General features: G+C 44.0%; 1 protein-coding gene across 8 annotated transcripts in view; it reads left to right on the forward strand.

The window, feature by feature from the left end:
- Window positions 1–27,287, forward strand: part of pknox1.1 (pbx/knotted 1 homeobox 1.1) — a 292,555-nt gene that overhangs the window by 198,945 nt on the left and 66,323 nt on the right. For all 8 annotated transcript variants that reach the window (XM_072259798.1, XM_072259800.1, XM_072259797.1 and 5 more), the window contains 2 exons: window positions 9,652–9,783; window positions 26,057–26,133. In XM_072259798.1, the coding sequence (XP_072115899.1) occupies window positions 9,652–9,783; window positions 26,057–26,133 (209 nt within the window). The remainder of the gene's footprint in view (window positions 1–9,651; window positions 9,784–26,056; window positions 26,134–27,287) is intronic.

The following is a 27,287-nucleotide window of genomic DNA, read 5'->3' on the forward strand; positions in this document are numbered from 1 at the left end:
ATCACCCCCGGATCATTGCACAACACCCAATCCAGCACAGCCGATTCCCTAGTGGGCTCAACAACAAGCTGTTCTAAAAAGCCATCCCTTAGACATTCTACAAATTCTCCCTCTTGAGGTCCAGTACTGACCTGGTTTTCCCAATCCACTTTCATGCTAAAATCCCCAACGATTATCATGACATTGCCTTTCTGACACGCCTTTTCTATCTCCTGCTGTAATTTGTAATCCACATCCCGGCTGCTGTTTGGAGGCCTGTATACAACTGCCATTAGGGTCCTTTTACCCTTACCATTTCTTAACTCAACCTATGGAGACTCTACACCTTCCAATCCTATGTCATCTCTTTCTAATGATTTAATATTATTTCTTATACACAGAGCCACACCACCCCCTCTGCCTACTAACCTATCTTTCTGATACACCGTATGTCCTTGGACGTTCAGCTCCCAATGACAGCCATCCTTTAGCCATGTTTCAGAAATGGCCACACCGTCATATTTGCCGATCTGTAACTGAATTTCAAGATCATCCATTTTATTTCTTATGCTGCGTGCATTCAAATATAACACTTCCAGTCCAGTATATGTTGGTTTCTGTTTTAATTGCATCACGCCTCTATTGCCCTGTAAATCATCCCACTGCCTGTGATTAAGCCTCATATTTTGCCTGTTCGGCATGTGGTCAAGTGGTTAAGGCGTTCGTCTAGTGATCTGAAGGTTGATAGTTCAAGCCTCAGCTGTGGCAGCGTGTTTGTGTCCTTGAGCAAGGCACTTAACCACACATTGCTCTAGTCTGTGCGAGGAGTGGCGCCCCACACAGACTTCCAATCTGCGCCTTGTAAGGCATGAAAATGTCCGACGCAGGCCTCTCATGGTCTGAGTCGACACTCCCTTCCTCCCTGCCTATTCTTTCTATCATCTCTTTGGTGCGCTATCTTTGACTTATTTCTGTTTTTGCCTTCCTCAACCCTATCACTCCGGTTCCCATCCCCCTGCCAAGTTAGTTTAAACTCTCCCTAACAGCTCTGTTAAATGTGCCCGCTAGGATATTGGACCCCTTTGGGTTCAGGTGTAACCCATCCTTTTCATACAGGTCATACCTTCCCCAGAAGAGGCCCCAATGATCCAGGAATCTGAAGCCCTGCCCCCTACACCAGTATCTCAGCCACACATTAATATGCCTGATCATGCTATTCTTGCACTCGCTAGAACATAGAACAGTACAGCACAGTACAGGGCCTTCGGCCCACATTGTTGTGCCAACCCTCAAACCCTGCCTCCCATATAATCGTCCACCATAAATTCCTCCATATACCTATCTAGTAGTCTCTTAAATTTCACTAGTGTATCCGCCTCCACCACTGACTCAGGCAGTGTATTCCACACACCAACCACTCTCTGAGTTAAAAACCTTCCTCTAATATCCCCCTTGAACTTCCCACCCCTTACCTTAAAGCCATGTCCTCTTGTATTGAGCAGTGGTGCCCTGGGGAAGAGGCGCTGGCTATCCACTCTATCTATCCCTCTTAATATCTTTTATACCTAGCATGTGGTACAGGCAGCAATCCTGAGGTTACTACCTTGGAGGTCCTGCTTTTCAGCTTCCTACCTAACTCCCTGAATTCTCTCCAGGACCTCCTCCTTTTTTCTACCTTTGTCTGTGGTACCAACGTGTGCCAAGACTTCTGGCTGTTCACCCTCTCCCTTCAGAATCCTCTGCACCCGATCCGAGACATCCTGTACCCTGTCACCTGCAGGCAACACACCATGCGGGTATCTCTATCAGGCTGACAGAACCTCCAGTCTGTTCTCCTCACTATGGAATCCCCTATGATTAATGCATTCCTCATCTTCCTCATCTTCCTCTTTCCCTTCTGCATCACGGAACCAGGCTCATTGTCAGAGACCCGATCACTGTGGTTGTCCTCTGTCAGGTCACCCCCCCCCCCCCCCAACTGCATCCAAAATGAGATAACAGGGAAGTGGTGTTAGGTAAATTGAAGGGATTGAAGGCAGATAAATCCCCAGGGCCGGATGGTCTGCATCCCAGGGTGCTTAAGGAAGTAGCCCAAGAAATAGTGGATGCATTAATGATAATTTTTCAAAACTCGTTAGATTCTGGACTAGTTCCTGAGGATTGGAGGGTGGCTAATGTAACTCCACTTTTTAAAAAAGGAGGGAGAGAGAAACCGGGGAATTATAGACCGGTTAGCCTAACGTCGGTGGTGAGGAAACTGCTGGAGTCAGTTTTCAAGGATGTGATAACAGCACATTTGGAAAGCGGTGAAATGATCGGACAAAGTCAGCATGGATTTGTGAAAGGAAAATCATGTCTGACGAATCTCATAGAATTTTTTGAGGATGTAACTAGTCGAGTGGATAGGGGAGAACCAGTGGATGTGGTATATTTGGATTTTCAGAAGGCTTTTGACAAGGTCCCACACAGGAGATTAGTGTGCAAACTTAAAGCACACGGTATTGGGGGTAAGGTATTGGTGTGGGTGGAGAGTTGGTTAGCAGACAGGAAGCAAAGAGTGGGAATAAACGGGACCGTTTCAGAATGGCAGGCGGTGACTAGTGGGGTACCGCAAGGCTCAGTGCTGGGACCCCAGTTCTTTATAATATATATTAATGACTTGGATGAGGGAATTAAATGCAGCATCTCCAAGTTTGCGGATGACACGAAGCTGGGCAGCAGTGTTAGCTGTGAGGAGGATGCTAAGAGGATGCAGGGTGACTTGGATAGGTTAGGTGAGTGGGCAAATTCATGGCAGATGCAATTCAATGTGGATAAATGTGAAGTTATCCACTTTGGTGGCAAAAATAGGAAAACAGATTATTATCTGAATGGTGGCCGATTAGGAAAAGGGGAGGTGCAACGAGACCTGGGTGTCATTATACACCAGTCATTGAAAGTGGGCATGCAGGTACAGCAGGCGGTGAAAAAGGCGAATGGTATGCTGGCATTTATAGCGAGAGGATTTGAGTACAGGAGCAGGGAGGTACTACTGCAGTTGTACAAGGCCTTGGTGAGACCACACCTGGAGTATTGTGTGCAGTCTTGGTCCCCTAATCTGAGGAAAGACATCCTTGCCATAGAGGGAGTACAGAGAAGGTTCACCAGATTGATTCCTGGGATGGCAGGACTTTCATATGAAGAAAGACTGGATGAACTGGGCTTGTACTCGTTGGAATTTAGAAGATTGAGGGGGAATCTGATTGAAAAGTATAAGATCCTAAAGGGATTGGACAGGCTAGATGCAGGAAGATTGTTCCCGATGTTGGGGAAGTCCAGAACGAGGGGTCATAGTTTGAGGATAGAGGGGAAGCCTTTTAGGACCGAGATTAGGAAAAACTTCTTCACACAGAGAGTGGTGAATCTGTGGAATTCTCTGCCACAGGAAACAGTTGAGGCCAGTTCATTGGTTATATTTAAGAGGGAGTTAGATATGGCCCTTGTGGCTACGGGGGTCAGGGTATAGAGGGAAGGCTGGGGCGGTGTTCTGAGTTGGATGATCAGCCATGATCATAATAAATGGCGGTGCAGGCTCGAAGGGCCGAATGGCCTACTCCTGCACCTATTTTCTATGTTTCTATTACTGATGGGGATGGCCACAGGGGTGCTCTCTACTACCTGAGCTCTTCCCATCCCTCCCCTGACAGTTACCCACTTATCTAACTCCTGCAGCCTCGGGGTGACTGACTCCCTGTAGCTCCTCTCTGTTTCCTGTTCACTCTCCCTAGTAAGCTGTCGGTCATCGAGCCACAGCTCCAGATCCCTAACATGGTCTCTCAGGAGCTTCATCTCGGTGCATCTGGAATTACAGAGGCATGAGAGAGGAGCTTCCCAGGTGGATTGGAGGAGGATACTGGCGGGGATGATGGCAGAGCAGAGATGGTTGAAGTTTCTAGGAATAGTTCACAAGGCACAGGATAAATATATCCCACAGAGGAAGCGGTTCTCAAATGGCAGCAGTAGGCAACCGTAACTGAAAAAGGAAGTTAAGGACTACATAATAGTCAAGGAAAGGGCATATAAAGTAGTAAAAGTGAGTGGGAAGTTGGATGATTGGGAAGCTTTTAAAATCTAACAAAAGGCAACTAAAAAAGGGAAAGGATGAAATATGAGAGCAGACTAGCCAATGATATAGGGCAGGAAAACGGAGGTGAGATTTGATATTGGACTATTGGAAAATGATGCTGGTTAATGGGGGACAAAGAAATGACAGATGAACTTAATGAGCACTTTGCATCTCTCTTCACTGTGGAAGACACTAGCAGTGTGCCAGAGGTCTGTGAGTGCCGTTCCTATTACAAAGGAAAAAGTGCCAGTCAAACTCAAAGGTCTTAAGGTGGATAAGTCACCTGGGCCAGGTGGACTACATCCCAGACTCCTGGGAGAGATTGCTGAAGAGATAATGGATCCATTGGTCATGATCTTCCAAAAATCACTTGATTCTGGCATGGTCTCAGAGGGCTGGAAGATTGCAAATGTCACTCCACTCTTTAAGAAGGGAGGAAGACAAAGAAAGGAAGCAGAAACAGAAAGGGGGAAATAACTCTACTGGGTGTTTTTGTAGACTCCCCAATAGTAACAGGGACATCGAGGAGCAGATAGAGAGGCAGATTCTGAAACGGTGGAATAATGATAGGATTGTTGTGGTGGGAGATTTTAACTTTCCTAATATTGACTGGCATCTCCTTAGAGCAAGGATTTTAGTGGGGTGGAGTTTGCTAGGTGTGTTCAGGAAGGTTTCCTGACGCAATATGTAGATAAGCCAACCAGAGGAGAGGCTGTACTTGATCTGATAAAGAAGGCAAATGTAACGTTGGCATTTATTTCAGGGGGAATAGAACAGAAAAGCAAGGAGATAATCCTGAGCCTTAATAAGACACTAATCAGCCTGCACTTGGAGTATTGTCAACAGTTTTGGGCTCCATATCTCAGAAAAGATGTGTTGTCATTGGAGAGACAACACCCAAAGGAGGTTCATGAGGGTAGATGTGGAAAGGAATTTTCCCAAAGTGGGAGGATCTTGGACATTTAAACAAGGCACAGACTCAGGATAGAGGGGCGGAGAAACACAGAGATGCGGAGAAATTTCTTTAGCCAGAGGGTGGTGAATTTGTTACCACAGGCAGCTTTGGAGGCCAGGCCATTGGGTGTATTTAAGGTAGAGCTTGATAGGTTCTTGATTGGCCATGGTATCAAAGGTCATGAGGAGAAGGCCCAGAAATGGGGTTGAGGAGGGGAAAAAAGAATCAGCCATGATTGAATGGCAAAGCAGACTTGGTGGGCCTAATGGCCTAATTCTGCTCCTAAGACTTATGATTCCAGAAATGAAGGAGTTAACATGTGAGGAGCATTTGACAGCTTTGTGCCTGTTCTCACTGGAATTTAGAAAAAGGCAGGAGGGGTGGGGAATGTCATTGAAACCTACCGAATGTTGAAAGGACTACATTAGGTTGATGTGAACAGGATGTTTCCTATAGTGGGGGTATCAACAACTAGAGGGCACAGCCTCAAAATTGAGGGTCGACCTTTTGGAAGAACAGAGCTAAGGGGAATTTCTTTTTAGCCAGAGAGTAGTGAATCTGGAATGCTCTGCCACAGACTACAGTGGAGGCCAAGTCCATGCATTTACTTAAGGTGGAAGTTGATTGTTTTCTGATCAGTCAGGGCATCAAAGGATATGGCGAGAAGGCAGGTGTATGGGGTTGAGTGGGATTCGTGATCGAGCATGATGGAATGGTGGAGCAGACACGATAGGCCGAATGGTATAATTCTGCTTCTATGGGTTATGTTCTTCTTGTCTGAGATTTGTTCAAAGCTGGATTGTTTCAGGTATGTGCTTAAATGTCTGGTTACTTATCCATGTTCAAATGCCCTGGGTGGTTTACTCTGCTCACCCTACAATGTCCTGGATCATGGTCTCCTGTTTAAATGCCCTGGCCTGTTATATTCTGTTCAAATGTCTCCGGATAGTTATCTCCTGTTTAAATGTCCCCGGATTGTTATCTCTTGTTTAAATGCCCCAGGTAGTTATCTGCTGTTTAAATGTCTCCGAATAGTTATCTCCTGTTTAAATGTCCCCGGATTGTTATCTCCTGTTTAAATGCCCCAGATAGTTATCTGCTGTTTAAATGCCCCGGATAGTTATCTGCTGTTTAAATGTCCCCGGATTGTTATCTCCTGTTAAAATGTCCCCAGATTGTTATCTCCTGTTTAAATGTCCTGGATTGTTAGCTCCTGTTTAAATGCCCCGGATAGTTATCTGCTGTTTAAATGTCCCTGGATTGTTATCTCCTGTTTAAATGTCCCAGATAGTTATCTCCTGTTCAATGCCCTGGATAGTTATCTCCTGTTCAATGCCCCGGATTGTTATCTCCTCTTCAAATGTCCCAGATAGTTATCTCCTGTTTAAATGTCCGCAGATTGTTATTTCCTGTTTAAATGTCCCCGGATATTTACCTCCTATTTAAATGTCCCCGGATTGTTATCTCCTGTTTAAATGCCCTGGATTGTGATCTTCTGTTTTAATGCCCTGAATAATAGAATAGTACAGCCATGGCTGCCTACTGGTGACATAGTGGCATCAGCGCCGGACTTTGGAGCGAAGGCTCCTGAGTTTGAACCCAGCCGGCTCCCCAGGCACGCTTTCCATCCGTGCTGGGTGGAGCGTAAAAAAGAAATTGCCTGCTACAGAAACATCAACAAAAAAAAACTCCCCGTGAGTTTAAAAAGGCAATTTCCTTTACAACCATGGCTGACAAGGGAAATCAATGCTATTGTAAAAGCAAAAGAAAGGGCATACTACAAAGCAAAAATTAGTGGGAAGATAGAGGATTGGGAAGTTTTTAAAAACCTGCAGAGAGCAACTAAAAAGATCATTAGAAGGGAAACAATGTCATATGAATGCAAGCTACAAAATAATATCAAAGTGAATAGTAAAAGTTTTTTCAGGTTTGTTAAAAATAAAATGAAAGTGGATATAGGACCGCTTGAAAACGAGGCAGGGGAAATAATAACAGTGGACAAAGAGGTAGATGAGGAACTGAATGAGTATTTTGCATCGGGCTTCACTGTTGAAGGCACAAGCAGTATACCTGATTTTGTAGTGTGTGAAGGAAGAGAAGTGGGTGCAGTCTCTGTTACAAGAGATGATGGAGTACTTGGTGACACAGGACAAGATAGTGCAAAGTCAGCAGGGTTTCCTTCAGGGAAAATCCTGCCTGATGAACCTGTTGAAATTCTTTGAGGACATTACAAGTAGGATAGATAAAGGAGATGTGGTGGATGTTGTATATTTGGACATTCAGAAGGCCTTTGACAAGGTGTCACACATGAGGCTGCTTACCAAGTTAAGAGCCCATGGTATTACTGGAAAGTTAGTAACATGGTTAGAGCATTGGCTGATTGGTAGGAGGCAGCGGGTGGGAATAAAAGGAGCCTCTTCTGGTTGTCTGGCTGTGACTCGTGATGTTCTGCAGGGGTTGGCGTTGGGATCACTTCTTTTTATGTTGTACGTAAATGATTTAGATGATGGAATAGATGGCTTTGTTACCAGGTTTGCAGATGATATGAAGATTTTTGGAGGAGCAGGTAGTATTGAGGAAACAGGTAGGATACAGAAACACGAGGAATTCTGCAGATGCTGGAAATTCAAGCAACACACATCAAAGTTGCTGGTGAACGCAGCAGGCCAGGCAGCATCTCTAGGAAGAGGTACAGTCAACGTTTCGGGCCGAGACCCTTCGTCAGGACTAACTAAAAGAAGAGCCAGTAAGAGATTTGAACATGGGAGGGGGAGGGATGGATCCTGTCCCATGATCTTCTCATATCCCTTTTGCCAATCACCTGTCCAGCTCTTGGCTCCATCCCTCCCCCTCCTGTCTTCTCCTATCATTTTGGATCTCCCCCTCCCCCTCCCACTTTCAAATCTCTTACTAGCTCTTCTTTCAGTTAGTCCTGACGAAGGGTCTCAGCCCGAAACGTCGTCTGTACCTCTTCCTAAGGATACAGAAGGGCTTAGACAGATTAGGAGAACGGGCAAGAAAGTGGCAAATGAAATACAATGTTGGAAAATGCATGGTCATACACTTTGGTAGTAGAAATAAATATGCGGACTATTTTCTAAACGGGGAGAAAATCCAGGAATCTGAAGTGCAAAGGGACTTGGAAGTCCTTGTGCAGAACACCCTGAAGATTAACTTGCAGGTTGAGTCGGTGGTGAGGAAGGCAAATGCCATGTTAGCATTAATTTCAAGAGGTCTGGAATACAAGAGCAGGGATGTGATGCTGAGGCTTTATAAGGCACTGGTGAAGCCTCACCTAGAGTATTGTGAAGAGTTTTGGGCCCCCCCATCTTAGAAAAGATGTGCTGGCGTTGGAGAGGGTCCAGAGGAGGTTCACAAGAATGATTCCAGAAATGAAAAGGTTATCATATGAGGAACGTTTGATGGCTCTGGGTCTGTACTCACTGGAATTCAGAAGGATGAGGGGGGATCTCATTGAAACCTTCCAAATGTTGAAAGGCCTAGACAGAGTAGATGTGGAAAAGATGTTTCCCATGGTGGGAGAGTCCAGGACAAGAGGACACAACCTCAGGATAGAGGGGCGCCCTTTCAGAACAGAGATGCAGAGAAATTTCTTTGGCCAAAGGGTGGTGAATTTGTGGAATTTGTTGCCACATGCAGCTGCAGAGGCTAGGTCATTGGGTGTACGTAAAGCAGACATTGATAGGTTCTTGATTGGACATGGCAGCAAAGGTTACGGGGAGAAGGCCGGCTACTGGGGTTGAGGAGGAGAGAAAAAAAGGATCAGCCATGATTGAATGGCAGAGCAGACCTGATGGGCCAGATGGCCTAATTCTGCTCCTATGTCTTATGGTCTTATCTCCTGTTTAAATGTCCCAGATAATTATCTCATGTTTAAATGCCCTCGGATTGCTATCTGCTGTTTGTCCTTGCAATTGGTCAAGTGATCACCCGTTCAGAACTGACCTTTAATATACATGGTATACACACAAAATGCTGGAGGAACTCAGCAGGCCAGGCAGCATCTATGGAGAAAAGTACAGATGAAGTTTCGGGCTGAAACCCTTCAGCAGGACTGGAGAAAAAAAGCTGAGGAGTAGATTTGAAAGATGGAGGAGGGGAGAGAGAAATGCCAGGCGTTAGGTGAAACTTGGAAGGAGAGGAATGAAGCAAAGACCCAGGAAGTTTATTGGTGAAAGACACAGAGGCCATGGAAGAAAGAAAATAAGGCAGGAGGGAGCACCAGAAAGAGGCGTTGGATGGGCAAGGAGATAACATGAGAGAGGAACAAGGGGATGGGAAGTGGTGAAGGGGGGGGCATTACCGGAAATTTCTGTGTGTTGCTCAGATTTCCAGCATTTTAGAAAAAACATAGAAAACCTACAGCACAATACAGGCCCTTCAGCCCACAAAGCTGTGCTGAACATTTTGTGTCTGTTGCTCGGATTTCCAGCATCTGCAGATTTTCTCTTGTTTTTAATATACATGAGTTTGTTTAAATATGCGGGCCTGTTTAAATATGTGGATCTGTTTAAATGCACAGGTTTGTTTAAATACGCAGATTTCATTATAAATTGAAGGTTCCTTGGTGAACAATGCTTTTTTTTCACAGCTTCAACTGCAACTGAATCAAGATGTGAATGTCTTGCATCAAGACAGTGAGAATTCTCCAAAAAGTAAGCGTGGAGTATTGCCAAAACAAGCTACAAATATCATGAGGTCCTGGTTGTTCCAGCACATTGCGGTGAGTATTACATAGTGTGCACTTGGTGACAGGTGGTAAGAGAACATGAATCAGATGGCTGTTTCCAATTTGTCATACTCATTTAGACAGAATTGCCTTTTTATTTTCTGTGTTGAATTGATTACATTGTCAATTCTAGGCATATCTATTATCAGAGAGCTGCTCATGTGCTAAATGTTTTCAACTGCATGTCCAATTCTTGTCAGCATCACGTTTCGCTGCTCTGCCAGGAATTTGCATTGAATCTGACATTTGACAAGTGGAGTGGTTCCTCTTCCACAGAGTATTGAGCTATTTAGCACAAAGAAATTCCTGGATTTTACATTAAGGAGCTCTTTGGATAACCATATTATTGACAAAATCTATGGGAAACATTTACCCAGATAAGCAAAGTTACATTTACCCAAATTGTGAACATAATGTGAAACACCATAGAAGATAGAACGGTACAGCACAGTACAGTCGGTCCTCCTTATCCGCGAGGAATTGGTTCCGGGACCCCTCACGGATACCAAAAAACGCGGATGCTCAAGTCCCTTATTCAACCTGTCTAAATGCGGTGAACCTTAGGACCCAGTGGAACCCCAGACCTTATTTAACCTGTTTCAGTGCGGTGGACATTAGGACCTGGCAGCGGAGCTCTGAATCCACAGAATCCAATCATGAAAATAATCACGATCGCGATTTAAAATAAAGTGGAAATAATAAAGCAATCAGAAAGAGGTGAAACACCATCAGTCATTGGAAAAGCGTTAGACTACAGTCGGTCAACGATCGGAACAATTTTAAAGGATAAAGTGAGAAAGGCCCTGCCCCGATGAAAGCTACAATTATTACTAAGCAACGCAGTGGTTTAATTATTGGGTTTTGGGGTTTTGATCCTCCACATCAACCCGGCATGGATGGAGAGTGCACTCGGGAGCTATCTGTCACTGGATCGAACTCGGGAATTTCCGTTCCCGAGCCTGGCGCTGAAACATACGTATTTTAAGTGTTTTATATGCATAGAAAGGTAAAATATATACTATATACTAAGGCAAATGTTTGACTAACTGACGCAAAATAATACCGGATGAATTTCAGTATTCACTAAGGAGAAGGATATTGAATTGTGTAAGATAAGGGAAACAGGTGGGGAGGTTATGGAAACTATGATGATTAAAGAAGAGGAAGTACTGGAGCTTTTAAGGAATATAAAAGTGGGTAACTCTCCGGGTCCGGACAAGATATTCCCTAGGACCTTGAGGGAAGTTAGTGTGGAAATAGCAGGGGCTCTGACAGAAATATTTCAAATGTCATTAGAAATGGGAATGGTGCCGGAGGATTGGCGTATTGCTCATGTGGTTCCATTGTTTAAAAAGAGTCCTAAGAGTAAACCTAGCAATTATCGGCCTGTGAGTTTGACGTCAGTGGTGGGTAAATTGAATGAAGGTATTCTTAGAGATGATATATATAATTATCTGGATAGACAGGGCCTGATTAGGCACAGTCAACATGGATTTGTGCATGGAAGGTCATGTTTGACAAATCTTATTGAATTTTTTGAAGGGGGTACTAGGAATGTTGACGAGGGTAAAGCGGTGGATGTTGTCTAAATGGACTTCAGTAAGGCCTTTGACAAGGTCCCACATGGAAGGTTGGTCAGGAACGTTCAATCGTTAGGTATTAATATTGAAGTAGTAAAATGGATTCAGCAGTGGCTGGACGGGAGACGCCAGAGAGTAGTGGTGGATAACTGTTTGTCAGATTGGAGGTCGGTGACTAGTGGTGTGCATCAGGGATCTGTACTGGGTTCAATGTTATTTGTCATATATATTAATGATCTGGATGATGGGGTGGTAAATTGGATGAGTAAGTATGCAGATGATACTAAGATAGGTAGAGTTGTGGATAATGAAGTAGGTTTTCAAAGCTTGCAGAGAGATTTAGGCCAGTTGGAAGAGTGGGCTGAAAGATGGCAGATGGAGTTTAATGCTGATTAATGTGAGGTGCTACATTTTGGTAGGACTAATCAAAATAGAACATAGATGGTAAATGGTAGGGCATTGAAGAATGCTGTAGAACAGAGGGATCTAGGAATAATGGTGCATAGTTCCCTGAAGGTGGAATCTCATGTGGGTAGGGTGGTGAAGAAAGCTTTTGGTATGCTGGCCTTTATAAATCAGAGCATTGAGTATAGGAGTTGGGATGTAATGTTGAAATTGTACAAGGCATTGGTAAGGCCAAATTTGGAGTATTGTGTACAGTTTTGGTCACCGAATTATAGGAAAGATATCAACAAAACAGAGAGAGTACAGAGAAGATTTACTGGAATGTTACCTGGGTTTCATCACCTAAGTTACAGAGAAAGATTGAACAAGTTGGGTCTTCATTCTTTGGAATGTAGAAGGTTGAGGGGGGACTTGATAGAGGTATTTAAAATTATCAGGGGGATAGATAGAGTTAATGTGGATAGGCTTTTTCCATTGAGAGTTGGGGAGATTCAAACAAGAGGACATGAGTTGAGAGTTAAAGGGCAAAAGTTTAGGGGTAACATGAAGGGGAACTTCTTTACTCAGAGAGTGGTGGCTGTGTGGAATGAGCTTCCAGTAGAAGTGGTTGAGGCAGGTTCGATGTTGTCATTTAAAGTTAAATTGGACAGCTATATGGACAGGAAAGGAATGGAGTGTTATGGTCTGAGTGCAGGTCGGTGGGACTAGCTGAGAGTAAGAGTTCGGCACGGACTAGAAGGGCTGAGATGGCCTGTTTCCGTGCTGTAATTGTTATATGGTTATATGTACCTGTTCCGACTTACTTAGTAAGAGAACTTCCGGTTTTTTTTCAATCCCAATCCACGATAACCTATGCACATCCTCCCGTATACTTTAAATCATCTCTAGACTACTTATAATACCTAATACAATGTAAATGCTATGTAATACAGTTGTTGTTCAGTGGATGTTGTTTCCTTGGATTTTAAAAAGTCCTTTTACAAGGTGCCACATGTGAGTCTGCTTAACAAGATAAGAGCCCATAGTATTACAAGAAAGATACTAGCATGGATAGAAGATTGGCTGGCTTGCAGGAGGCAAAGAATGGGAATAAAGGTTGGCTTTTCTGGTTGGCTGATGGAATTGATGGTTTTGTGACCAAGTTTGCGGAAGGTACGAAGATAGATGGAGGGGCAGATAGTGCTGAGGAAGCAGAGAGTCTTAGAACAGATTAGGAGAATGAGCAAAGAAGTGGCAGATGAAATATAGTGCAGGGAAGTGTATAGTCATGCACTTTGGTAGAAGGAATAAAGGTATAGACTACAGTAATGCTCTAGTTCATATTTTTAATTATTATACTGTATGATTTCATTTTGTGCTGTTCTGTATTTCATTTTGGCAGTTCTGCGCAAGCTGCTTGTTTTTCAGCTTATGTTTGGGTTACTGTTGAAGATAAGAGACGAGAAATGTGTGCCATCAAATTAGGATGGTCAGATTAAGGGAAGTTTCTGGTGAGGGACACAAGGTTGGTCTTGAGGCTTTTGTTCGAGAGGAAATGAAGAGAGAAGACACTGGGGAGAACCAGTCGCAGCGTCCAATCTGGTGGGAGACCCATTTGTTCAAGATGGATTGCAAGCAACATTCGGAAAGTGGTGTGTATTTTCATGTTGACCGAGGGCCCAGCGTGTGAGTGACAGAGGGGTTCAACATGAGCTCCAACTTGTGAACATTTGACTGTTTAATTAGAATGGGCCCTTTTCTTTTTGTTATTCTTTACTAACCCTTTAGTTAAAATTCATAAATATAATTCCTTTAATCATATGCAGTGTACTGTTATTTTGTGGCATTAATTTGTAACAGGATAGCAAATGACACAGCATCCACACAAACCGGGGTTTGGTGTGGGATCAAGCACCCCTCAATCTCACGAATTTGGCGGGGCCAGAAGGTTGTGTTCCCTAGACTTACGCAGCTAAGGAAACCAGGGTGTTTCATGACTTTCTAAACAAAGAGAAAATTCAAAATCCAAGGTACAAGGAGATTTAGGAGCCTCTGTACAGGATTCCCTGAAGATCAATTTTCCGTTTGATTCAGTGATAAGAAAGGCAAAGGCAATGTTAGCATTCATTTTGAGAGTATGAAAATGTAAGAGCAAGGAAGTTATACTGAGGCTTTATAAGGCATTGGTCACTCCACACTTGGAGTATCATGAGCAGTTTAGGGAGCCTAATCTAAGAAATGCTGTGCCGGCATCGCAGAAGGTCCAGAGGTTGTTCTGAGAATGAAAGTGTTAATGTATGAGTAGCATTTGGTGGCTAATGAAGAGGGATCTTATTGAAACCTATTGAATATGAAAGGCCTAGATAGAGTGGATGTGGTGATGATGTTTCCTGTAATGGGTGAATTTAGGAATGGAGGGCACAGCTTCAGAATAGAGGGACATCCATTTAGAACAGAAATCAGAGGACTCAGCAGAAAGCAGCTGATTGGGCAATCAAGGTCAGGTGACCAAGCAGTTTGAACAGCTCAAACAAATAAATAGAGGGGTAGCTCAAGCGGAGCGGCCTGTGGAAAGCGTCCAGTGAGTGAGTGGGTCAGTGAAGGAGTGAAGCTTTGAGGCTTTGACTCGAGAGGCTTCGATGAGAAGAGGCGGAGGACTAGCTTAGAAAAACCAGAGAAACCATAGAAAAACTACAGCACAGAAACAGACCTTTTGGCCCTTCTTGGCTGTGCTGAACCATTTTCTGCCTAGTCCCACTGACCTGCACACGGACCATATCCCTCCATACACCTCCCATCCATGTATCTACCCAATTTATTCTTAAATGCTAAAGAAGAACTCACATTTACCACCTCATCTGGCAGCTCATTCCATACTCCCACCACTCTCTGTGTGAAGAAGCCCCCACTAATGTTCCCTTTAAACTTTTACCCCTCACCCTTAACCCATGTCCTCTGGTTTTTTTCTCCCCTTGCCTCAGTGGAAAAAGCCTGCTTGCATTCACTCTATCAACACCCATCATAATTTTATATACCTCTATCAAATCTCCCCTCATTCTTCTACACTCCAGGGAATAAAGTCCTAACCTATTCAACCTTTCTCTGTAACTGAGTTTCTCAAGTCCCGGCAACATCCTTGGAAACTTTCTCTGCACTCTTTCAACCTTATTAATATCCTTCCTGTAATTTGGTGACCAAAACGGAACACAATACTCCAGATTCGGCCTCACCAATCCCTTATACAACCTCATCATAACATTCCAGCTCTTATACTCAATACTTTGATTAATAAAGGCCAATGTACCAAAAGCTCTCTTTACGACCCTACCTACCTGTGATGCCACTTTTAGGGAATTTTGTATCTGTATTCCCAGATCCCTCTGTTCTACTGCACTCTTCAGTGTCTTACCATTTACCCTGTATGTTCTACTTTAGTTTGTCCTTCCAAAGTGCAATACCTCACACTTGTCTGTATTAAACTCCATCTGCCATTTTTCAGCCCATTTTTCCAGCTGGTCCAAATCCCTCTGCAAGCTTTGAAAACCTTCCTCACTGTCCACTACACCTCCAATCTTTGTATCATCAGCAAATATGCTGATCCATTTTACCACATTATCATCCAGATCATTCATATACAAATGTTTGTAGATGACAAATAACAATGGACCCAGCACTGATCCCTGTGGCACACCACTAGTCACATGCCTCCACTCTGAGAAGCAATCCCCTACTGGCATTCTTTGGCTTCTTCCGTTGAGCCAATATCTAATCCAATTTACCACCTCTCCATGTATACCTAGTGACTGAATTTTCCTAACTAACCTCCCATGCAGGACCTTGTCTAAGGCCTTACTGAAGTCCATGTAGACAACATCCACTGCCTTCTCTTCATCCACTTTCCTCGAAAAACTCCAATAGATTGGTCAAACATGATCTACCACGCACAAGGCCATGTTGACTCTCCCTAATAAGTCCCTGTAAGGAATCTGGAGCAGCAGTTAGATGACCTTCGACTCATAAGGGAGAATGAGGCAGTCATAGATGAGAGCTACAGGAGGTAGTCACACCTAGGCTGCCAGAAGCAGGTCGTTGGGTGACAATCAGAGGGGGGAAAGCGAAGGTGAGCAGACAGGTAGTACAGAGCACCCCTATAGCCATTCCCCTGAATAATAAGTTTACCGTCCTGGATACTGTTGGCAGGGACAACCGACCAGGTGTGAGCAACGGTGGCAGGGCCTCTGTCACTGAGTCTGACCCGGTGGTGCAGAAGGGTGGGACGGAGAAGAGAAGAGCTGTCGTCATTGGAGACTCTATAGTCAGGGGAGTAGACGGGAGATTTTGTGGACGTGAGAAGGACACTGGCATGGTTTGTTGCCTCCCGGGTGCCAGGGTCCGGGATGTCTCTGACCAGGTGCACGACATCCTGGTACGAGAGGGAAAGCAACCAGAAGTCATGATATACGTTGGCACCAACGACATAGGCAGGAAGAGGGATGAGGGCCTGAAGTGTGAGTTTCGGGAACTAGACAGAAGACTGAAGAACAGGAACTTAAGGGTGGTGTTCTCAGGATTGCTGCCAGTGCTACATGATAGTGATGATAAGAATTGGAGGAGATGACAGTTGAATGCGTGACTGAGGAGTTTGTGCAGTGGGCAGGGTTTTAGATTTTTGGATCATTGGGATCTCTTCTGGGGAAGGTGGGACCTGTACAGATTGGATGGGTTGCACCTGAACTCGAGGGGGAGCAATATCCTTGCAGGTAGGTTTGCTAGCATGGCTCGGGAGGGTTTAAACTAATTTGCAAGGGGGATGGGACCCAGGGCAATAGAGCAGTGAAAGAAGTGCATGGAGTAAAGCCAGATCTAACATATAGAGAGGCTTTGAGGAAAGAGAAGCAGAATAAACGGTTTTAAGGTCATTAGGTAGAAGAGCTAAAGTGCGTGTACCTCAATGCAAGAAGCATCAGGAACAAAGGTGATGAACTGAGAGCTTGGATACATACAAGGAATTATGATGTAGTGGCCATTACAGAGACTTGGCTGGCACCAGGGCAGGAATGGATTTTCAATATTCCTGGATTTCAGTGCTTTAAAAAGGGATAGAGGGGGGAAAAGGGGAGGAGGGGTGGTATTACTGGTCAGGGATACTATTACAGCTACAGAAAGGGTGTGTAATGTAGCAGGATCCTCTTTTGAGTCAGTATGGGTGGAAGTCAGGAACAGGAAGGGAGCAGTTACTCTATTGGGAGTATTCTATAGGACCCCTGGTAGCAGCAGGGATACCAAGGAACAGATTGGGAGGCAGATTTTGGAAAAATTCAAAAATAACAGGGATGTTATCATGGGTGACATTAACTTCCCTAATATTGATTGGCACCTGATTAGTTCCAAGGGTTTGGACGGAGCAGAGTTTGTTAAGTGTGTCCAGGACGGATTTCTGTCACAGTATGTTGACAGGCCGACTAGGGGAAATGCCATACTAGATCTAGTATTAGGTAACGAACCGCGTCAGGTCACAGATGTCTCAGTGGGTGAGCATCTGGGGGACAGTGACCACCACTCCCTGGCCTTTAGCATTATCATGGAAAAGGATAGAATCAGAGAGGACAGGAAAATTTTTAATTGAGGAAGGGCAAATTGTGAGGCTATAAGGCTGGAACTTGCCGGTGTGAATTGGGATGATGTTTTTGCAGGGAAATGTACAATGGACATGTGGTCGATGTTTAGGGATCTCTTGCAGGATGTTAGAGATAAATTTGTCGCGGTGAGGAAGATAAAGAATGGTAGGGTGAAGGAACCATGGGTGACAAGTGAGTTGGAAAGTCTAGACAGGTGGAAGAAGGCAGCATACATGAGGTTTAGGAAGCAAGGATCAGATGGGTCTATTGAGGAATATAGGGTAGCAAGAAAGAAGCTGAAGAAGGGGCTGAGAAGAGCAAGAGGGGGGCATGAAAACACCTTGGCGAGTAGGGTAAAGGAAAACCCCAAGGCATTCTTGAATTATGTGAAGAACAAGAAGATGACAGGAGTGAAGGTAGGACCGATTAGAGATAAAGGTGGAAAGATGTGCCTGGCGGCTGTGGAAGTGAGCAAGGTCATCAATGAATACTTCTCTTCGGTGTTCACCAATGAGAGGGAACTTGATGACGGTGAGGACAATATGAGTGAGGTTGATGTTCTGGAGCATGTTGATATTAACGCAGAGGAGACGTTGGAGCTATTAAAATACCTTAGGACGGATAAGTCCCTGGAGCCTGACGGAATATTCCCCAGGCTGCTCCACGAGGCGAGGGAAGAGACTGCTGAGCCTCTGGCTAGGATCTTTATGTCCTTGTTGTCTACGGGAATGGTACTGGAGGATTGGAGGGAGGCGAATGTTGTCCCCTTGTTCATAAAAGGTAGTAGGGATAATCCGGGTTATTATAGACCAGTGAGCCTTACGTCTGTGGTGGGAAAGCTGTTGGAAAAGATTCTTAGAGATAGGATCTCTGGGCATTTAGATAATCATGGTCTAATCAGGGACAGTCAATATGGCTTTGTGGAGGGCAGGTCGTGTCTAACAAGATTGATAGAGTTCTTTAAGGAGGTGACCAGGCATATAGATGAGGGTAGTGCAGTGGATGTGATCTATATGGATTTTAGTAAGGCATTTGACAAGGTTCCACACGGTAGGCTTATTCAGAAAGTCAGAAGGCATGGGATCCAGGGAGTTTGACCAGGTGGATTCAGATTTGGCTTGCCTGCATAAAGCAGAGGGTCGTGGTGGAGGGCGTACATTCGGATTGGAGGGTTGTGACTAGTGGTGTCCCACAAGGATCAGTTCTGGGACCTCTACTTTTCGTGATTTTTATTAACGACCTAGATGTGGAGGTAGAAGAGTGTGTTGGCAAGTTTGCAGATGACACAAAGGTTGCTGGTGTTGTAGATAGTGTAGAGGATTATCAAAGATTGCAGAGAGACATTGATAGGTTGCAGAAGTGGCTGAGAAGTGGCAGATGGAGTTCAACCCGGAGAAGTGTGAGGTGGTGCACTTTGGAAGGACAAACTCCAAGGCAGAGTACAAAGTAAATGGCAGGATACTTGGTAGTGTGGAGGAGCAGAGGGATCTGGGGATACATGTGCACAGATCACGGAAAGTTGCCTCACAGGTAGATAGGGTAGTTAAGAAAGCTTACGGGGTGTTAGCTTTCATAAGTTGAGGGATAGAGTTTAAGAGTTGCGAGGTAATAATGCAGCTCTATAAAACTGGTTAGGCCACACTTGGAATACTGCGTCCATTTCTGGTCGCCTCACTATAGAAAGGATGTGGAAGCATTGGAAAGGGTACAGAGGAGATTTACCAGGATGCTGCCTGGTTTTAGAGAGTACGGATTATGATCAGAGATTAAAGGTGCTAAGGCTCTACTCTTTGGAGAGAAGGAGGATGAGGGGAGACGTGATAGAGGTATACAAGGTATTAAGGGGAATAGATAGAGTGGATAGCCAGCACCTCTTCCCCAGGGCACCACTGCTCAATACAAGGGGACATGGCTTTAAGGTAAGGGGTGGGAAGTTCAAGGGGGATATTAGAGGAAGGTTTTTCTCTCAGCGAATGGTTGGTGCGTGGAATGCACTGCCTGAGTCAGTGGTGGAGGCAAATGGTGGTGGCATCCGTTAGTCTCGCGAGACCATGGATCTGCGTCTAGAAAGTCTTGCTTCAGTCTGCGTTAGAGTAGCATCTGTTGTGGCTGTAGAGTCCCACACAGGAGTGACAGTCTCGGCTGCAGCGACTGCACTTGAAGGCAGTGTCCTCCAGTGTCGTCTTGGTGCTGTTTTTCCGACAGGTGCGCTTTTCTTCAGCAGCAAGCCTCAGCTTCTCTTCTCTTTTTAGACCTCTGCGTAGTTCCAGCCTCCAGTGAGAGCGATCGCTTGCGATGCCCTCCCACCTCTCGACGTTCATTTTCAGTGACTTCATGTCTCTCTTGCAAACGTCTTTGAAATGAAGATGGGGCCGCCCTTGTGCTCTCTTGCTAGAGCCCAATTCCCCATACAGCAGGTCTTTTGGGATCTTCCCGTCTGACATGCGATGCACGTGACCCAGCCAGCGGAGACGGCGTTGTTGGAGCAGGGTGAAGAGGCTGGGTATCTGGGCGTGGGCCAGGACCTCATTGTTGGTGACTCGGTCTGTCCACGTCATGTCCAGGATGCGTCTCAGGCTGCGAAGGTGGAAGGCGTTGATACACCGCTCTTGTCTGTAGTGGAGGCTCCAGGTCTCGCTACCGTAACGCAGTATGCTGAGGACGCAGGCCCTATAAACAGCAACCTTGGTGTGCGTCATCAGGTTTCTGTTCTCCCAGACTCTCTTTGTCAGCCTGGCGAATGTTGAGGCTGCTCGTCCAATCCGTCTGTTGATCTCGGGGTCTAGGGAGAGGCTGTCTGTGATGATGGAGCCAAGGTATGTTAACTCGTGAACTACCTCCAGCTCGTAGTTATTGATGGTACTAGACAGGTATATGGAGGGATTTAAGGTGGGGGGTTATATAGGAGGCAGGGTTTGAGGGTCGGCACAACAATGTGGGCCAAAGGGCCTGTACTGTGCTGTATTATCCTATGTTCTATGTTCTTTAGCCAAAGGTTTGTGAATGTGTGGAATTCATTGTCATAGACGGCTGTGGAAGTCAAGTCATTGGGTATATTAAAAGTGGAAGTTAATAGGTTCTTGATTAGTAAGAGTGTCAAAGGTTATGGGAGAAGGAAAGAGAATGGGTTTGAAGGGATAATAAATCACCCATGATGGAATGGCAAGGCAGACTTAGTGGGCTGAATAGCCTAATTCTGCTCCTAGATCTTATAATCTTACGGTCTAATACTCCAAGTGTGACCTCAACCACATTTTGTACAACTGTAACATGATGTTCTAACTCTTATATTCAGAGCCAGAGAAGGTAACCATGTCATATACCATCCTCGCTACCCTATCTACCTGTGTTGCTACCTTCAGGGAATTTTGTACTTGTACCGCAAGGTTACCATTACTGGAGAGAAGGTTCTTGGTAAAATGAAAGGTCTAAAGGTAAATAAGTCACCTGGACCAAATGGTGTACACCCAGGGTTCTGAAGGAGGTGGCTGAAGAGATTGTGGAGGCATTAATAATGATCTTTCAAGAATGACTAGATTCTGGAATGGTTCCGGAAGACTGGAAAATTGCAAATGTCACTCCTCACTTCAAGAAGGGTGAGAGGCAGAAGAAAGGAAATTAATAGGCCAGTTAGTCTGACCTCAGTGATTGGGAAGATATTGCATCGATTGTTAATGATGTGGTTTTGGGATACTTGGAGGCACATGATAAAATAGGCCGTAGTCAGTTTGGATTCCTCAAGGGAAAATCTTGGCTGACAAATCTGTTAGAATTCTTTGAAGAAATAGAAGGCCTTTGACAAGTTGTCACACATGAGGCTGGTTAACAAGCTGTGAGATCATGGTATTACAGAAAAGATTCTAGCATGGATAAGGCAGTGGCTGATTGGCGGGAGGCAAAGAGTAGGAATAAAGGGAGCCTTTTCTGGTTGGCTGCTGGTGACTAGTGATGTTCATAGAGGTCTATGTTGGGACCGATTCATTTACGTTATATGTTAATGATTTGGATAATGGAATTGAGGGCTTTATTGCAAAGTTTGCAGACAATATGAAGATAGGTGAAGGGACAGGTAATTTTGAGGAAGCAAAGAGGTTACAGAAGGACTTAAATAGATTAGGAGAATTGGCAAAGAAGTGGCAGATGGAATACAGTGTCGGGAAGTGTACTATATTGTCATTGTGAGCAGTTTTGGGCTCCTTATCTTAGGAAGGATGTGCTGAAACTGGAGGGGGTTCAAAGGAGATTCACAAAAATGATTCCAGGATTAAACAGCTTCTCATATGAAAAGCATTGGATGGCTCTGGGTCTGTATTCACTGGAATTCAGAAGAATGAGGGGTGACCTCATTGAAACCTATCAAATGGTGAAAGGCCTTGATAGAGTGGATGTGGAGAGGATGCTTCCTGTGGGGGAAGAGTTTATGACCAGAGGACACAGCCTCAGAATAGAGGGACATCCTTTTAGAATGGAGATGAGGAGGAATTTCTTCAGCCACAGAGTGGTAAATCTGTGGAATTATTACCACTGGCAGCTGTGGAGGCAAAATATTTATGTATATGTAACCCTCAGGTTTAGCCGGCGGCGTTTGTCCAGGGGAAGACAGTCTCCGACCCCGCCAAACTTGTGAAATCTCGTTTGTGTGGATGCTGCGTGATGTGTTACCCTGTTACAAATCAGTACCACGAAATATCAGACAGTACACCATGTGCAATTAAACCATTGAGCTTTATAATTCTTAATTTGACTCTAGGGTTAGTAAAGAAAACAAAAAGAAAAAGGGCCCATTTCAGTGGAATAGTCTAACGTGCACGTTGGAGCTTATGGTTTTCCCATCCATTAGTTCTCCATCGATTTCCTCCGGGCGTCGTTGACTCTCGGCCCCATTCCAAGTCCACTCCGTCTTGCAGTCTACGACCTCTCTGTTCTGGCATCTTTTCTCTCCATCTTCCGCCGAACAAAAGACCTCAAACAACTTGCTCTTAGGCACACAACAAGAAAAAAACACTCCTTTCATTGGACGGCGGTACATTCCAAACCTCCCGTTATCTCTAGTCATGACCCAAATACTGCTGCTACAGAAAAACATTACATTAGCAGTGAAACCTTGGTCAGGGTGTTACATATATTTATGGTAGAGGTTGATAGATTCTTGATTGGTCAGGGCATGAAGGGTTACAAGGGGTAGCGGGAGAAGGCAGGAGATTGGGGCTGAGAGGAAAAATGGATCAGCCATGATGAAATGACAGAGCAGACTCAATGGGCCAAATGACCTAATTCTGCTCCTATATCTTATAGTTTCTCCCTAGGGCCCTGCTATTCACTGTGTATATACTGCCTTGATTTAACTTACCAAAATGCAGCACTTTTGACAGTCTTCTTCACTGTCCACTATCCTACCACCAATAGTGGTGTCATCTGCAAACTTACTAATCATGCCATCCACATTCTCATCGAAACCATTCATCATTTGGTCCATATCCCTCCAAACCCCACTCCTCCATGTATCTGTCCAATGCTTCTTAAATGAATTATTTGCTTTTGGAAAGACAAGGACTGATTAGAGATAGTTAAAATGGGTTTGTGTGTAGGAAATCATGCCTCACAAATTTGACTGACTTTTCTGAAGAGGTGATTTACAGCAATTATGAGCGCAGGCCAATAGACATTGTCTGCTTTAACTTTAGCAAGACCTTTGTCAAAATATCAGTTGATAGGCTGGTTTGGAAGGTTAGATCACATGGTATTCAGAATGAGCAACCCAATTCAGACAACATTGGTGGTAGGAGGCTGATGGTGGTAGAAGCAGGCTTTTTTTCAGAATGGATGATTGTGATCAGTGGTGTGCTGCAGGGATAGGTGTTAAATCCATTTTTGTTTGTCATATATATTAATGATTTGATAAGAAAGCAGGTGGCATAGTTTATGAGTTTGTTGAGGACACGAAAATTGGTGATACAGTGGATAGTAAAGTTGGTTGTCTTAGGCATATAGATCCACCGGGAAACTGGGTAAAGAAAAGGCAGACAGAATCTGCAGATTCTCCTGTGTTTTTCAGACAAGTGTGAAGTGAGGTGTTTTGGAAAGTTAAACCAGGACACGGCATACACGGTGAATATCATGGCTCTAGAGGTGAAGAGAAAGACCGAGGGATACAAGTAAATACACTCAGTGGCCACTTTATCAGATGCTTTATCAGGTGTTTGCATACACCTCTTGAACGCAAATATATCATCAGCCAATCATGTGGCAGCAAGTCAATGCATAAAGCATGCAGACATGGTCAAGAGATTCTGTTGTTGTACAGACCAAACATCAGAGTGGGAAAGAAATGTGATCTAAGTGACTTTAACCATGGAATGGTTGTTTGTGCCAGACAGGGTGGTTCGAATATCTCAAAAACTACTGATATCCTGGGATTTTCATATACAACAGTTACTAGAACTTACAGAGAATGTGTGAAAAGCAAAGAAAAAATCCAGTTCTGAGCAGGAATTCTGAACACAAAAACGCCTTGTTAATGAGAGAGGTCTGAGGAGAAGGGCCAGACTAGTTCAAGTTGACAAGAAGGTGACAGTAACTCAAATAACCACACATTACAACAGTGATGTGCAGAAGAGTATCTTTGAATGCAGAATGTATCAAACCTTGAAGTGGATAGGCTATAGCAGCAGAAGACCACAAACATACACTGTGACCAAATTATTAGGTACCTAATAAAGTAACCACTGAGTTTAATTCCCTAAAAGTGATGACCCTGATTGATAGGGATGGATGAAGGGTGTGCATGTCATGCTTGAGATTGGGAAGCGTGAGGTGTTGTGTGCATTTAATGGCAGGACCATTGATAACATTGATGTGCAGAGAAATTTTGGAGTCCCAACTCCATAGCTCCATGAAAGTGGTAACACAAGTAGATGAAATCCACAATTGAGTCTGCTGATGCTGAAAATCCAGAGTAACACATACAAAATCCTGGAATCCCTCTGCTCTGACGGAAGTTATTCACCCTGAAACATAAACTGCTTCACAGATGCTGCCTGATCAGAAGACTGTTTCCAACACTTTCTATCTTTATTTCAAGTTTCCAGAATCTGCCTTTTTTTAAAAATTGGCACTTCATTTCCCTCTGGACAGGTTCTGCGGCTACTTCTACACACCAGACTCTATTCCACCTCCCTGTAATGTCTCCTTGGTGAAGTTCTCCAGTGCCAGTGCACAGCCATTCCCTGGTATCAGAAGTGTTCTTAAGTTTTGTTTCAACTTCATAAGTTCTATGTCACCTTTGGGTCAGCCTTGTAGTGTAGAGCCACAGAGTGGTACAGCACAGAAACAGATCCCTCAGCATAGCAAGTCCGCACTGACACTTTTGCCATCTGCATTAATTCCATTTGCCCATATTAGGTCAGTTTCACTTCTTGCCTTGACTATTCAAATGTTGGGCTAAATATCTCCTAAATTGTATCTAATTCTATCACCTTCTCTGAGAGCATGTTTCAGATAGCAACTATTCACTGTATAAAACAAAACTCTTTCCCCTCAGATACCTTTTAAAACTCCTTCCTTTCAACTTGAATCTTTTTGCATTGTAGGAGATTTAAAGGTTTTGGGAAAAGGCAGGTAGGTGGAGATGAGTCCATGGCCAGATCAGCCATGATCTTATTGAATGGCGGCGCAAGCTTTAGGGCCAAATGGCCTACTCCTGCTCCTATTTCTTATGTTCTTATGTTTCCATTTATTTTTAAAGCCGCTATCGTGGAAAGAAAGATTATGACTGCCTATCGTATCTGTGCTTTTTAACATGTTATTGCACTGTGGTGTTGCCCAACACTGAGCCTGCTTGTTCACTCACCCTTCTGTTAACTCCAGACTTGACTGTTCCAACATACACTTGGCTAACCTTCCCATTTCTATAAATATAAACTGAACCAAATGCCTTTCTCTTGTTTTCACCAGGTCATGTTCTTGCTAACTTGGTTTGGCTCCTGACTGAATAACCCCTGGAGGACTCAACCTCTTTCTAAATTCTTTGACTTGGCAGGTGCTAAGCTTGGTGCTCAGAAAATTACAATAGCAAGTTTTATGCAGCAGAATGTTTCAAGATGTTTTTCAATGAAATTGGATATACACAGAGGTGTTGCGATAGATGTCCAAAAACTTGGTCAAAGAAAGAAGCCAGAAACATTGAGTGCTAAGTTGACACAGCCAGAGAGAATGAGGAGAGAATTTCACAGTCCTAGTCTTGGAACCTGAAGGCAAAGTTTAGCAATTAGGACTGCATGAGATTCCAAGGATGGGCTTCTGGAATAATTTTAAAATAAAGATAAGGAGAATAATGGTGCATGGCAGAGAAATATCTGCATTTTCAGCAAGCATAATGGTTTCCTTCTGAAGGTAATACTTGTACAACTATCGCAGAAAGTCCGTTTCATTTAGCAGATGTTCCCTTTCTCACTGAAGTGTTGTGTTGGTGGGTAGAATGATTTCTTCATTAAGCATACTCCAAAGTGCAGGTAATGTGTTTATTTCCTAGTGAGGTGTTAATTTAAGCAGAAAAATAAAAATAGTTTTATTGAAACTTTTAACTCCAAACCAAACTTCATCCACTGATGTACAAATCTGCAGGTATTGCTAAAAGCCACCCGCAACTTAACTGCCAGTAGCTCAACACTTTTTCCCATTATCCAGCATCCTTACCCAACAGAAGATGAGAAGAGGCAAATCGCAAGCCAGACTAACCTCACACTACTCCAGGTCAACAATTGGTAAGTGAATTTCTTCAGCTTTGTTAGAGTTAATCAAATGGAGTGCCAGGTGTTTTATAAAACACTGTTCTTTTCTTAAAGCTATTTCACCCAATAATTAATCAACTCATGTATTTCCTGGGCCATGGGAGTAATGCTAGGAAAGAGGAGCTTTACCAGATACCAGGAGCCAAGGAGTGGCACTCTGGAAGTAGAGATCCATTCAAGAGCCAACTATAGTGGATGGCGAGAGTATGGAGCTGCACAGTCAGTGTGGGGGTATAGGCTAGTGCCAGAGAAAGTGTTTCGAGGAGCCAATGTGCTGTGTTTGACATTAGGACTGGAACGTGGGTGTGGTAAAGGACAGAGGCTCATCACAAAGTTACAGGGGTATTTTTGTTGCATTAATATAAAGAAGGAAAAATGGAAATGGAAGTGAAATACTGATACTTTCTAATGGTTTTCTAAAAGTGATTTGTGGGTGTGAAATTGCTACCGGGAAAGTCTCACTTTGATTCCTATCACAAAATGGAGAACAGCTGTAGAAATTTAGAAAATATTTGATTTTATCAAGTTATACAGCAGGGAAGTAGGCCATTTGGTCTACAACATCAATGCTGACCACTCTTATTAACTCAACACTCAGCCCTACCTTCCCTTACCAAAACAATAAATCCTATTTAAGTATCTTACCCCTTACCCTAAACCTACTGCGTATTCTCTGGTTTAATTCACTTCTGACTAGTGAAAAAGGTTTCCTGCAGTCTACTCTGTCTAAACCTTTTGTAATTTAATCTATCTTACTCATGTCCCCTCTTAATTTCCTTAGCTCCAGGGAAAACAGACCTAGCTTCTCTGTCTCATTTCATTTTATGAGGAGAGACTAGAGATAGAATGGCCAGTGAGTACCTTTCTCCCGGACAGAAAAGGGGGCATATTTTTAAGGTGATTGAAGGAAAGTGAAGGGGGAGAGGTCCGAGGTAGATTTTTTATAAAAAGAGTGGTAAGTCCATGGAATGCACTGCCAGTGATGGTGATAGAGAAGGATGCATTAGGAGAACCTTAGATAGACATATGGATGAAATAAAAATGGAGGGCTATGTTGGAGGGAAGCATTAGATTGATCTTGAAGTAGGTTGAAACAACATAGTGGGCTGAAAGGCATATTTTGTGCC

This window comes from Mobula birostris, chromosome 6 (genome assembly GCF_030028105.1).
Source record: "Mobula birostris isolate sMobBir1 chromosome 6, sMobBir1.hap1, whole genome shotgun sequence".
NCBI lineage: Eukaryota > Metazoa > Chordata > Chondrichthyes > Myliobatiformes > Myliobatidae > Mobula > Mobula birostris.